The sequence below is a fragment of the Topomyia yanbarensis genome, chromosome 3 (genome assembly GCF_030247195.1).
Source record: "Topomyia yanbarensis strain Yona2022 chromosome 3, ASM3024719v1, whole genome shotgun sequence".
Lineage (NCBI taxonomy): Eukaryota > Metazoa > Arthropoda > Insecta > Diptera > Culicidae > Topomyia > Topomyia yanbarensis.
Window position 1 is genome coordinate 102,039,636 of NC_080672.1, and position 14,794 is coordinate 102,054,429.

Sequence of the window (14,794 nt, forward strand, 5' to 3'; positions counted from 1 at the left end):
ACCCCAATTGAATAAGGAATGCATCACCTTAAACAATGTGTGCCTACATGTGAAACCACGCGTTCCAGTCAGAAACCCTAAACACCCTAAACATCAAAGCTATTGAAAACAAAAACAAGTCTAACGGTGTTACAAATACAACTTCAAACAACGCTCTGAGAATTTACACTCATCATTGGAGTGTGAGTTTAACCTTTGCTGCTCGCAAATAGAGAGTCGGCTGTTTCGCATTCAAGCTACATATGACTAGAGAAGATAACTATTCTACTACAAACTGTTGTGATATTTTTACCGCCTGTTCGTATAGATAACACGCTAGGTTAACTACTACTTGAATGCCCCAAAACGCGTTGTGTGATCATTACTCTAAAACATCTTATGGAGCGGAGTGTTTCTATCATATAATTAATTCGTAGATTCTTTAAATTCTGTTTAGAACCTTTTAATTCGGTGAGTATAAATCCAGTTTCACTACTGACTACTGGAAATTCCTACGCTGGAGCTTCCATAAGTGAAACCAACGATCTGTCTGTGTAGTGCATATCTCGTATGTATCAGCGCTGTATACCCAGTGTAAAAAGATTCGGTTGAAAAAATACAGTCAGGTTCTTCTTTATACCTTCATTTTTGTGGTCATGATTCGAAAAACCCTAGAAAGTGAAGTGCGGAGAAAAAAATCGCATTTTTTGCACCTTTTGCGATATGTATACTGGATTTTAACAGGGGTGTGTGGCGGAGGAGCATCCCATATCGTACCACCATCCCTTCACCTCCTCCCCCATCAAACTCCCATCCGATCCCTCTCCAGCACACCCCCTTAAGCCAACAAAAAATCACGATTGTGACCAAGTTCCTGAAATTATGGATAATAATTCTCGTATTCATGAAACTATGTGTGTTTAAAAAAAACTAGTTCGCGCAAATGGCATTACATTGCAATTTTTGGTTGGGTTACTGTGGTTATTACCCCCTGGGCATGTTTAGTGTTTGCTATGATTCTTGTTAACACTTTGGGGATACACTGGTTTGTAGTATATCAACTAAAACGACTAACGGTCATGATTTCAGGAGCTTGATCGTGATTTTCGTAATTTATCATCACTTTACTGTGATATTTTATTCATGAATTTAATATCGGATTTTTCTGGCTGAGTAGCATGATTTATGTTCATGATTTTAAGGTTTTAGTCACAATATTCGTAATTTATATTCACGTTTTCGTGATATTTTATTTGTGAGTTTAGTGTTGAATCTTTCTGGCAGAGTGTGTGACTTATGTTCATGATTTCATAGTCGCAGTCACGATGTCCGTAACTTCTATTCAAGTTATCGTGATATTTTAGTCACACGTAGCGTGATTTGTGTTCATGATCATAGTCACGCTTTTTGATATTTTATCACGAGTAGTGAAATTTATGTTCATGATTTCAGGATATTAGTCCCGTTTTCCGTAATTTATATGCACGTAATCATGATATTTTAATTTGACACATGCAGTAATGTGACTACTGTACATGTTTAATCACAGTCGGATTTTTTACTCGGAGCAACGCGACAATATGATTTGGTTCATTAAACCGATACCGTTCGCGGTATCTTGTTTTGTGAATTACATATATTTATGACAGCGCAGTTTTCGTTTTCTGTACAGACATCACATTGAACCTTATCGAATGAATTTTTTTTATTTCGATTATAGAGACTTTAACCTTAAGGTCATTCGCCTCTTCGGGTTAGAAAAATCTTTTATGAAAAATTTCTAACCCTATGTGCGGGGTCGAGACTTCAACCCAGGTACGCTGCGTACAACGCAATCGATTTACCAACTACGCTACGCCCACCCCCTTCAAATGAATAATGATGTTCGAGGTCCTAATAGTTTTCTTATATCTGCTGCTTGCACCTATTACTAGTCGATATAGGCTGTACATGAGTATGACATTTCACGACAAAACCAAAATTTTGTGAAATAGTTCACGTGAAAATTTCATGACCATGTGCAGAGTTGTATGAAATAGAAAATGAGTACGGATATCTTCTAAATATCATAAGCACTCAAAATAGATCGTGCATCATGTACTATGAGCCGTGAACCAGTTCACAAATCCATGAATAAAATTTTACGATTTCGTGAACTATTTCACGAGCACGAATGGTCAGTCGTGAATACTAGGAATCATGAACTAGTTCACGAACACATGAACGATATTTTTTGATTTTGTGAACTAGTTCACGGCCACACATGGCCAGGTGCGGCTATTATATCAGGAATCATAAATCAGTTCATGCTTCTATGAATAAGTTTTCATGATTTTATTAACTATTTCAAGAGCACGAATGGTCAGTCGCTAGGAATCATAAATCAGTTCACGTATACATGAATAATATTTTTCGATTATGTGAATGTGCATGAGCTCGCATGGTAAGTCGTGACTATTATACTAGGAACCATGGACTAGTTCACGAATATATAAAAGTTATTTCATAGTTTTGTGAACTAATTCATGTTCATGAATGGTAAGTTGTGACTAATTCAGTAGAAATCAGGAATCAGTTCATGTAAACATGAGCAACATTGTGTGATTTTGTGAACTATTGCACGAGCACGGATATTGAATCGTGACTATTATATTTAAAATCATGAACTAGTTCACGATGATTGAAAGGATTCATGAATAATATTCCGGGTTTCGTGAAATAGTTCATGCGTAAATATGTTTTCTAAAAGCTATGAATAAGATCACGATTCAACCTTTGGTTGTTTATAAAGTTGTGAACTGTTTCACTGTTATTTAGGCGACTGAAAATGGAACATAATTATAAAACAGATGATGCTTGTTCATGGTCTTGTTTTCGTAATGTAAAAACGTGATTGTTCCTAAATTTATGGCATTTTATTCACGTTTTTGGGAACAATTTTTTTCCGTGTAATATTTAGCCTAGGATGGGAGTATAGAGTGGAGTTAAGTAGGTCAGTTTTTGGTGAGCTCGTGTGATGGTATTTTTACACTGATTTTGATAAACAAACATTCGTTGGAAAGGTTATACATCTGTCAACGTTTTGGCAATAATGATGTTATGCCTGGCTAAATATTTTTCAAGCTAAATCCAATAAGGCGAAGGTACGATGTTGAAAATCTGGGGGTATGATGTACGCGACTAGAAAATCAGCGATGCAATTTTTATTTCAAGAGTATGAATTGTGCAGATTACTTAAAAATTTATAACATAAATAATAAATCCATTGATCCATCCATGATTCCGGTAAGAAAATGAGGATAATGTAAAAAATCATGAAACCGCGGAAGTTGCTGCGTCTGGCTTTGTATTTGCGAATGACTTCTTCAGTGTCCTCGTCGTCGCCAGAGTGTGGAATTGAAGTTTTGTATTCCGGCTGGTTGCTTTGCTGTGCGACGATCACGTTTGCGCTTCGGAGCATTTTTTGGATTCCTTTTCCTTCTCTTTTTCGATCATGTTTTTTTCGATCATCTACTTCAACAACACCTTAAATTACTAATACACGCGAAATATCAGATGCGCTTTCATTGTTGACGAGTACTTTCGTTTCACACGAGCACGAAATATTTCGAACGGAACATTTTTTGACATTTTGTTACATTGATTAAGTGTACTGTACTGAGGACAAAAGATATTGCGTTTTCACAGAACAACACACGAAAACATAAACGACGCCGTAACTAATACAGCTGATCCACGGTAACAACCGAAATGACAGTCATCAACGATGTTCTCTACAATGTATTTAATAAACGCAACATGAGCGACTTCTGCAATAACATAGCAAACATAATGCCCTATACCTATTGTATCCCCATACCTATTTGACCCTTAACTATTTGAAATTTGGATTCACTATATTCAGTGCACGACTAAACAACATGCTCATTGTCGTGGCAACCCTCTCCGCTAGCACAATGATTATCCTCTGCGAGCCCAATACGTCGGAGATGCGTATCTAAAGTATGATTGGATGTGAGCATAGACATAACACGGATGAAGTCCCGGCTTACATCGCTTTGAAAGCAATTTCAAACAATTTTTACCAAAGAAAGGCGTTGAATATTGTTCTTTCAATTGATAAAAATATAGAATAGTTTTGTTTAGATTATTATTTATTGAAGTGTACATCGCTTATCTTTTTGTATTCAGTTCGTTAATTTGATAAGGCATGTTTACGATAGCTTGAAGGTTCCAATTCCTTTGTTCCTTTGAAATTTCTTAAAGCTATAGGATTACAAATTGGAGCATATTTTTTATAATGAAGCTAAAAAAATTTACAACTATCTTAAGGGGTTAGCTTTTTATTTTTCAAAAAATTGAAAAAAATTGTATTATTAAATGTAAAATTAAACTTCGTCGGTGATATAACCGTGTTCCGTTTAATTTTACATGAAAGATGCACTTTCCATGTACGGTCCCGTAAAATTACATTTATCAACAATCAAAACAAGCGCCATATCTGCAATAAAATTACCAATTTACCAAATTCAACGTCATGTAAAATAACAATCAAACGTAAAGCTATGTCTAGAGGTGCAAATTTACACGATTTTCTGGGTTTGTACATATTCCCTGTCTATGCAATCAACAGTCAGACTAACTAGTATAGCACAAATATGATCCGTTCAAGTACACGAGAGCTTAAATACGAAGAATTTGAAACAAAAAGTATGGAAATCGGTTGAGTAGTTTTTGAGATATCACGTTCACCGTAACGATCCTTTTCAAGAAACTCCATTCCGAGATAATCGTGATCAAAGTTTGTGTTGTTTATTCGTAGATAGCACAAGCGCATTGCAAACGGCTGTAGTTTGAAATCTAGTGCTCCTATCGGGGTGAGATTTCGCACAGATATTTCGGAAAGTATGTACTTTCAGAATATGCAATAAAATTATTTTTCGATTTTTGAGCCTCAACTTTATATAACTGCCTATCAATTTTCGAAAGAATTTCAAATCTATAAAAATAGTCCAATAAATTCGACATTTTCCAAATCCTTGTTAAAATATTCCGAAACCCCACAACACAATCGGCAAACCAGCTCCACTTTTATACTTCGTAAAACAAATCGACACACTAGTACTATCGGCATGGACATGGATCCTTCCTAAAAGTAAACCTGCTGGCAGTATACTTAGTGCTAAGTTGCGCATGGATGAAAATTAAAGAAATTTGTCTTTAATTCTCGTATGCTGGTGGCACAATTTTTCCCCATTTCTAAATAAGTATTTACTGTCGAGGTTTACCCAAGGTCAAATTTGCTCTAGTCATTGTTTGCACTCGCTTTCAGTTTTTCATAGTCATCGTTTGCGTAGATAGCGGTTGACCGACGAAGAGTTTCGTCTGAACGCATACATCATCACACATCTTAAGCCGCGCCTTTTATCTTATCTTTTACATCTTTTTACTGCACGGGTGCTTAATGAAGTTAAAGATAGAAGGATGGTTATTAAATATTTTATTTGACTTTAATTATTTAGAGGAAATTGCCTTCGTTGAATAAATTGTCACAAATCTTGAAACAATCACGTTTTCCCGTTTTGAAAATAGGACCGTGAAAAAAATCATGTATTTTATAATTATGTTTAAGTTTTTCTTTGGTAACTCCGACATAACGTTTTTTTCGGGGATATTTTTTATGAAAGTCAGTAACGGCTGACCCCGTTTCCTAGGTCAGGGTTTCGCTAACTTCCATGAACTACTTCATAACGTAATATTCGCTGGTGCGCTATTTCACAACACTAAAAATGTATCTATTCTTATCTGGTGCACTGATTCCTAATTCATAGCATAATTCATGAAATATTTCACGAAGCATGAAATAGGTTTTCACTTTTGTGCATGGTCCTAACATTTTCACGGACACAATATCACAAAACGATGAATATCATTAATATAAGCATTTTTTATTTCTCGGCAAACATGTCAAATGGTCCTAAGTGCAAATTAGAGCCTTTCTTTGTTTACTTTCTCTTTCGATTATTGTTTCAAGATATATCGCTGATTTCGACTAGCATATTATGCTAAGAGTTATTGAACAAACGTATAAACGGCCGGTTATTAGCGAAAGAGAAAGTGCCATTTTCACTTAGGACCATTTGATATGTTTGGCTAGATTTGATTTATACTATATTAAGGGAGGCGTCTGGTGTAATGGGCAAAAAATCGACTTCTTTTTTATCCGCTTAATTTGTGTATTTAACCTCTAGAATAGTCTACCGCAATCTCTGTGGCCACGCTGAACTTCTTTTGTTTGAAACATTCATACATTCCTCGCGCATATTTGCTATAACAAAAGCAGATTTCAATCTATCGGCAGCAATTTTCGAAAAACTGAGAGCGATAAAATACAGTGTAAACAATACACTCTAAACTACTTCTACCCTAATTTTCAAGAGAAAATAGCCAATGGGTCATTTTCTACACCGTATTTTCCGTGATGCAATTTGATGTGGGACACCTTTTAATAGCGTTTTTCACGAAACCGCGTTTTATAAATTGGGGAAGACGACAACTCAAAAGCTAATCAACGAATTGACTTAATTTTTTTGTGAGAATGCACAATATGTGTAGCCTGTCGATGAACCATAGAATACTGAATAAAAAAAATTCTCCTCATTATTTTGAAGAAAAGTGAGCGAATTTTACAGTGAAATATGAGATTTTTCGGTTTTCATCGCAATGGTTCTCCGAACTATTTGATTTTAATTTCACCGCATCAGGATTTCGAAGACGAATCCAATTACCTCGTCCAATTTTTAATTCAACTTTAATCAATATGATATTTTGTACTATTTCAGTTATATATTCTTTGTCATGAACGCGTCTGTGATATGTCGATCAACAACCTTTCAATACTCACGAAACAACACGTTCTAGTGTTGTTTCTCTGCATCATATTAAAATACTACCCGAAAGAACAGGCTTCACCCGGAGAGAATCTATCTCGGCAATGCGAGTACGACACTAAACATTTGTGCCCAAGCTGCTTCTCCGAACCGAACGAGTGTAGCATCTTCAAAGATCGATTAACGATTGATACAGATGATCCTCTTAACCGATTGGTATGTAGATTCAACCAACACGCTGTTAGCTACGGAGTACTCGATGGAAAGCAAAATGTGGTCATTAAAAGTCTTAACAAAAACGGACAGGTGGAAAAACTCAGAGATTCAATTTGTAAGGAATTTCAAATTGCTACCGAGGATTGTGAATTTAGGAACGATGAACTGTTTCGTACTGAGCTGCGACAAATGATACTGAATGAAGATCGGGTGGAAGGTATGATCATTTGCCCTTCCGGAGACGACCTAGCCCTAGAACGATTTCTGAAGAAAATTGAAGAAAATGAGCTGTTGAAGCTGATACTCATGCTAACGAATGCGCAACCATTGCTACTTAAGGTAAAATCTGATTCAGTCGTTACTGTTTACAACATTCTTTTAATTTATATATCGAAACAATGTTCTAAACCGTAACAAGCATGTCACTATCAAGTAATGCTGCGTCTCCATCAACTGACGTTAGACGATGGAGACTATTTAGAACATTCGCGATTATCAATCAATAATTAATTATATTTATTTCCAGTTATTCAATGGAACGAACCTTCGAACACCAGAACCTGTTTTCCAAATGGGTTTCACACTTGCAGAAAGCTTCGATGGCGACAGTCTAGCAAATTTCTACAGCAGCTCGTTGAAAACCAGACTAACGATTGCCAATGAACTAATTAGTGCCATCCTGTCGATCACGGCTGGATTAGATGGTTTCCGGTAAAGTTAGACTATTGTTTGAAAATTTTAATCGCCTCTATTTCATCGTATTTTTCACTTAAATCTACAGATTCTACCTAACTGATATTAATCCCGATAACATTGCAATCCAATTTCTCTCGAGTGGTAATGTGAAGGTGTCTTTTATAGATATTAACAATGTGATAGTGCTGGACAGTCAAAGTAAGCGATTAGATCGAAACAAACCGGAAACGATCCACGCTCGAATAGAATGTGATGGTTGCTTCGCTTACGTGCAGGAGGAAATCTGTTCTCACCGGTACAGTGACATCAATCTGTTCGCTATGTGTCAAGTGAGTTTCACTCTTCTTCGTGGTTGGTTCAAAAGTTTTAACGAGCAGTGTAGTTATTTTTAGAGAATCTCAATGGAAATGGTGAAGCTGGATTTTTGCATTTCTCCGATGACCGACTCGAATTAAAACAAATCCACCAACTGCTCAAACACTGCGTTTACTGCCGCCCACCTGATTGTCAGGATAGAAAAATGCTTCTTCAACAGATCCAGAAAACTATTAATTTGATAATGTAGATTCCAATATTTATTTTTCTGAGATAAAAACAATCTTACCTAATGTGCAACGTTTGATTTCATTTCGCTGGACGTCCCTGGTTTAGATTTTCCTTCGACCATAGCTCTCACTTGAGTGATTTCTCCTCGCAATTCCTTTAGTTCGAACATGGCTCGTTTACTGAGTTGACCTTCTGGAGTGGCTGGATGTTCGAATAACGACATGCGGATTGATTCTTTAAGACCGATTTCAGCGTTGACGAGGTTATCCTACAGAAATGTAATTATTTAAATCTTGTTGTGTTGATATTACTACATTTTTAAATTCATACCAACAGCTCGGCAGCCTTGATTTCTTTTGTTTCGAACTTCCTTCTGCAAAGATCCCATAGAGCAGTATTGTACTCGTAGAGCGCAATTCCACTCAGTCGAGAAATACCCGGTTCCAGTACCCGAAGAATTTGCAGCATTTCCGCGCACAGTTCAAGTTTTCGTTCAAGTATCTTTTGTGGAACGTTGGAAGAGTGTGCCGATTGGCAGATGCTGCGTAGTTCTCCGGCCAAGGTTTGCTTCACTTCCAGAACTAGAGAGTTGCGTGGGTTAAGTGTAGTTGAGTGTTTCGTGATTACTCTCTCCAAATCATCGATGTCGAAAGCTGAGAATATTTGTGGTATGAATAACGGTCCTATTTAGGTAAAAGCTAGAAATATTCTTTCAATGAATTGTATTTAGGGGTATTTATGTGTAGGACTAATATGAAAGCATAGCAGTGCCGTAGATATTTCATATTTGCTTTCTGTAGATACGTGAACCAAAGCTGTAGCTGGATTATTGGAATCTGCGACAACAGTGCACGTTTTTTTAGTGTTAAAGCTAAAAGTAAAAGAATGGCAAATAAAGTTATCATGCAAAAACTAATTTTAAAGGATCTTCCATGCAAAATGACCCATAACTTGAAAACTATTAAAGCTAAATATATAATGTCTTCAGCAAGGAGCATTCCCGCGAAATGCTTAACCGTGTTTTTAAAACAGTTAGTTGGATGGGTTGGGTTAATTGCCCAACGAGGCTAACTTTCCATCACAGCTAAAAAACAAAGGAACCAAGCTTACCATCCTAGCTTAACCCTAGAACGTTGCACTTGCGTTTTCCACCCTAGAGCGTTGCACTGGGATACAACCAGTCAATTCCATATTGAATTTGCAAAAGGGCGAATAAGATTTGTAAACAAACTTTTATTTTGTTGGTTTCTCTTAATTTACTATAATTTCAAAGCAGAAAACAATTGAAATTACTTCTACGAAGCGTAAAAATTTACATTAACGCATATTTTTCATGAAATTCCACTCTGCAGCAGATTAATGAGCGAAACAAGTTTGTTTACAAAAAACACTTTCGCCCTTTTGACGAATTAATATTGAATTGTTACTTGGGAGACACTGCTCTAACTAATGTGTTTAAATGGGTGAGATGAATAGCGGTGCTAAGATGAATTGGTGCACAGTAACCCTACTTCGTTCTATAATTCCCAGATTCAAGAGTCGCTGCATCTCAACGGCAACCAGATCCTGCGTTTTAGGACAGAGAACTGGCGAACGGGAGGTTTGGTTGCCCATTCCTCTGCCAGCACAATACGATGTTGGGCACAATTAGTCATAGTCACTTCACCCTGCCGCATGCACAGCAAAAGTCAATCCACATCGACCCGCCAGTTGGCCACGCCAGCGCGCTCAGGCTAATGGTTGATCGTTTGTTTGGGCTGCTGCCTACAGAGTGTTGTGTGTATACAATCCATCTCCCACTGACCGGCACTCGGCAGTGCTTGTCTGCATCTGTGTAATGATCTATTTGTTTTCATCGATAGATGTACACATGTTTAGCCCTGGACATGAAAGGCGATAGTTCTACTGTACATCCAACGGCCCTCTTCAAGAATGCCTGTTTCTACACGTACATTCTGAGGCCGCCTTTATATACAATAAGCCTCGCGCGAATACATCCACGTATCAATTGGATATTTGCAATATATTCGCACTTCCAGAATGAAAAATGATATTTCTGTTTCTGGCACGCATTTTCGAAAAGGAAAATATTTGGGAAAGTATACAAGCATTGAAAAATAGCATGAAACGATCTCACCAGCTCTGAGTAAATAAATTCATGAGATTTCTGTGAAGAATTCTCCTCCATGCGTGAAATTGTTGCATCAGCTACTTAGGTCCAGATGGCGCGGTAGTCGCTAAGCGGAACGAACGGGCGTATTTTTGACGGCTTGTTTCACAGAGTGGCGATGAAGCTCTACGCAAAATCATACTTTTCTCGCGATTTTTCAACCTACTAACACGTAACACAACAGAAAAAACGACCTACTGAACGATATACTTCATTTTCCTGTTGAATATACTGTATATCACTGAAAAACTTTTAAAAATATTGAACGTTAACAACACGTCCGGGCGTTTCGCCAGTGCTACCACTTGATCCAAATTGGGCTGCTGCCTACAGAGTATGAAGAAAAAAACGAAACATAAAAAAGGCCCATAATCCTTCTCGGTCTCCTCGATGCACCATTATTGAGGCGTAATGCAATAACCATCTTAAAGAAATTGTCTATCATGTTCTTTAAATATGCTTGATGATGTTTGAAATACCGTCAAACCATCAATCTAGAGGAGGATATATAGTTTTCAACAAAGTTGCTTCGTTTTAATTATTTTACAATTTTGTAGAACAGTACGTAGTTTAATATTACATATGCAAAATGTCGAAGGCGTTAAAAAATCTGGTAATGTTAAAGCCCGTGCTGTGCAATCTCACGATGGTTTTTGAACCACAAAAATGAGTGTTATTTAATTTCCATTTTCCTCGTAAAGTGTTTCAATAAACTATCACACACAGAAGCCGTGCGAGAGAGCGCATTGAAATGATAGACAGATTGAGTACCATATATTTTGTATTAGTATGATGAACGAAATATTATCAGTGTATTGCATTCAGGCAGCATACGGTGCTTTGTTGATTTTTTCTTCACTTTTATTTTTCTTTTATGCAAAGCTATTTGCGTGAAACCGCTTGTTTGTTAATACTAGTTCATGATTTCTAATAAGATGACCGTCATAACCTTATTTGTATTGTAAATAAAATAATGGTCAGTTTCAATTTCTCTCAATAATGATTCCAATGAGTGAAAGATTCTGAAGAGTATCGTCTTACTGTTGTCAATTCATTGAAGTGAGAACCGTAACTCATAAGCATCACTTACTGCTTTGAGTGCTAAACGTTTCATTCTCTTTTGTCTAGCAGGTTTGCCATCAGTACCAAGATGGAGCTCAACACTGGTTATAGCCGAAAATTTTGAACTGCGAATCTCTGTATTGAAACATTAGAAGTATTCTAGGTCAAAAAAAATCTCCTCATATTATGGATGTCCCATAATATGCCTGTTCTTCGCCTGTTGACACAAGACTGTGGCACCAAATGGTTACTTGGGATAAGTATACACTTGCTCCCAGTGACCTTACACTCACACGTAGTTTTCCTTTTAAAAGTTTCAATGTGAGAATACCTCCTCGCGAGGAATGGGTGTCTGGGTGGATGGAGCGACAACTTGAAGAATGTGTAGTTTGTTACATTGACGGTTCTTTGCTGGAGGGCCGAGCCGGTGCTGGTATCTATTGTCGTGAAATGAGATTAAACCAGTTTCATTCGATTGGTAGATACTGTAGCGTATTCCAAGCAGAAATATTCGCGAATCTGTGTGGCGTACAATGGGCACTTCAACAAGGAATTTTCAGTAAAAGAATATGTTTTGCTCTGATGTCAGGCTGTCCTGAAAGGACTTAGTTCGACAGATTCGAGATCGAAATTAGTAAGCGTATGTCGAACTCAAGTCGAAGAACATAGCATTTCAAATGTCATCTACTTTCTATGGATACCCGATCATTCCGGCATTACTGAAAATGAAGGGGCGGACTGACTTCGTTGGTCCAGTAGCAGTTCTACCACTTTCGATAAGTTGGATAAAACACAAGATTCGCTCTTGAGCTGCATCCGAACATGCCAACCATTGGCGTAGCTTGCAAACATGCATTCAAACAAAGACTTGGCTGCCGAATGTGAGTTCGAAAATATCAAAGAATTTGTTGCATTTTCCAAGCACCACTGCAGACGTTGCAAACTCAATTATCACATGACTACTGCTCAGCGTACTGAGTATTATTCTTGTGATCTTTGTGAATCCCTTTACGGAACTTCATATCATTTGATATGTAACTGCCCTGCAGTAAAGCAATTGCGTATCCGGAGTTTTGGTTCTCCATACATAGATGAACCTATGTATAGAGAGCTGAAACTCAAGGATATGCTATTGTCCCTAACCCAGTGTGATAAAGAGCTACAATTTAAGCCATATTTGAATGACTCTTCGGAGGTGTTGTCGTTCTGTTATCTCAATATCCCCTCAGGGGTGTTGATATAGCCGCTCACTGTTTAACTTATAAATCCCTCCGGGATTTTGAAGTTTTATTTCTGCTATCGTTCAGCATCCTTCCGGGGGGTGCAGAATGCTCTGATGAAAAAGCAAATCATGGCAAGGCACAAATCTCCGATCAACATGGGGAACACGCCATTTGAGCCAATCGCTGCTGATTCCTGAACCTTCTCATATTTTGGATGTCCCATAACATACCTGTTCTACGTGCTAGTATATGATGGAAAGCTACATGTACAATCAATCCGATATACTAGATTTGAATATCAATGTAGTAATTAGCCAACTTTAACCAATTTTTGTATCGTCCATCAATATTTTCAAACCATTGGTCGGCCACTACGATTAGTCGGGTTATTTTTGATTATATGTCCGAAAAATATATCAAAAATGTATGAATGTCCATCCGGCAGCGATTATTAAAAAAAGGTTCTCACAAAATATCAATTTGATCAATACTCTATGAACCATACTCACAACAAGCCATTGCGTCGTTCCTCGCAGATGTAAACACCATCTTTACATAGTCTCGATTCAGCTGATTGCTGCATTTGTTGCATTCCCATTTCGATCTGAAAAAATCCAATAAGTGTATTTTCCTATTGACCTCTCTCGTGATTCTAAACATTACTCTTTTGAATTGTATGAGCAGAGGCCCTCCTTACATTCTGTGCATGTGACCGAACTTAGATGAGTTCCCAGTTCAGTGGGGTCTTCACAGCGCATGCACGAACAGATGAAATACTTTCCTTTACGCAGATGAGCCCGACGCTCGAAGGTTCCCTGTGGTGAATAAACATCAACAATAAACTTATGCCGCGGATCAAAATAAACAATTGTACGACTTACAAACAAACATCTGGTGTAGTTGTAGTATATCAGTTCTCCCTTCCGAACTGGAACAGTGGTATACAATCGAACACAGCTCTGTCCATCAACCGAAATCAAGGTATTAGTCACGCAATTATGCGTCATCAGCGCTGTCTTTGGATACAGACCACGGGCTAGATTAATTACACCATGCTGCTGCTCTTCGCTACCTCTTATTTCAAATGCATTCACATCCAGAATGCCGCAGATTCGCTGGATCAACTCTCCGGTCACTTCTAAACCATCAGCATTCTTTTCAAATGCCTCGTTGTCCAACAAAGGCCGCACCACGTACTTCTCAAGTATGTCCCATATTTCTGACGCTTTCCTTTCCTCTAAGTGCGCCTCCATGTTTAGCATCTCATCGTATTTCGCACGGTTAGTTCCAAAAAGTAACAAGCAGCGAACAGCCGTCACCACGTTGAAATGATTGAAAAGGAAGTTGATGTCTAAATTGGACTTGCGGTAAAAGTTGCACTCTGATTCGTTGTGACCTATACAGTCGTAGCATAAAGGTGCCCTGCGACATTGCCTGTGAAAGCAAATATGAATAAGAAAAAAATATTTTGAAAATTGTGCCGGTCGATATCACCTGCATATGGTACACGAGTTTCGAAAACAGTTCAAACAACAAATATCAGAATCCCAATAGGGTCCAACGACGAGCGGTTGCTCGGTCAGTACCAGTTGTCCCGCGACCAGGTCACGCTTCGCCACCAAAAATCTGTGATAATAATAAATCGGAAGTTTAAAAGGAACACATAGTAACTAGGCCATCATGTGCGTGGTGAGCGTATTGCGTTGCACATTTTCTTGAGTGACTACTTTCCACTATCACTAATAAATAATTTCATCTTACCTTCCCAATTGGTCCGATTTCAAAATCTCGCAATTTTCGTCGAACGGCGCCATCTTCAATATCTGCGCAGCGGAACCCAAAAACCTACCTGCACCAAGTAGTCTGAATCGCCAAAGTGAAATGACCAAAACCCGTAGGAGTGGGTGTTACATTTTTCTGTTCATATTTTCGATTACCACGGCTATATATGCGCAAAGCTGACTCAAGACATGAGCATGGAAACGCTAGATCAGCGCATGTTTTTCCACAAT

The 14,794-nt window shown here is 37.9% G+C and overlaps 2 protein-coding genes across 2 annotated transcripts; one reads left to right on the forward strand and one right to left on the reverse strand.

Annotated features, from left to right (window-relative positions):
* The first annotated feature begins 247 nt into the window (after window positions 1-247).
* On the forward strand, window positions 248-8,383 carry LOC131691791 (uncharacterized). The gene is made up of 5 exons (XM_058978435.1): window positions 248-450; window positions 6,822-7,424; window positions 7,612-7,796; window positions 7,867-8,110; window positions 8,164-8,383. Exons 2-5 carry the CDS (start codon window positions 6,855-6,857, stop codon window positions 8,344-8,346), a joined length of 1,182 nt encoding a protein of 393 aa, XP_058834418.1. The 5' UTR covers window positions 248-450; window positions 6,822-6,854; the 3' UTR covers window positions 8,347-8,383.
* LOC131691790 (SET domain-containing protein SmydA-8-like) lies at window positions 8,358-14,794 on the reverse strand. The gene is made up of 7 exons (XM_058978434.1): window positions 14,544-14,794; window positions 14,277-14,408; window positions 13,664-14,216; window positions 13,446-13,597; window positions 13,292-13,386; window positions 8,658-8,980; window positions 8,358-8,595 (listed from the first exon to the last, which is right to left on the reverse strand). The coding sequence occupies exons 1-7, from the start codon at window positions 14,594-14,596 to the stop codon at window positions 8,386-8,388; spliced, it is 1,518 nt and encodes a 505-aa protein (XP_058834417.1). The 5' UTR covers window positions 14,597-14,794; the 3' UTR covers window positions 8,358-8,385.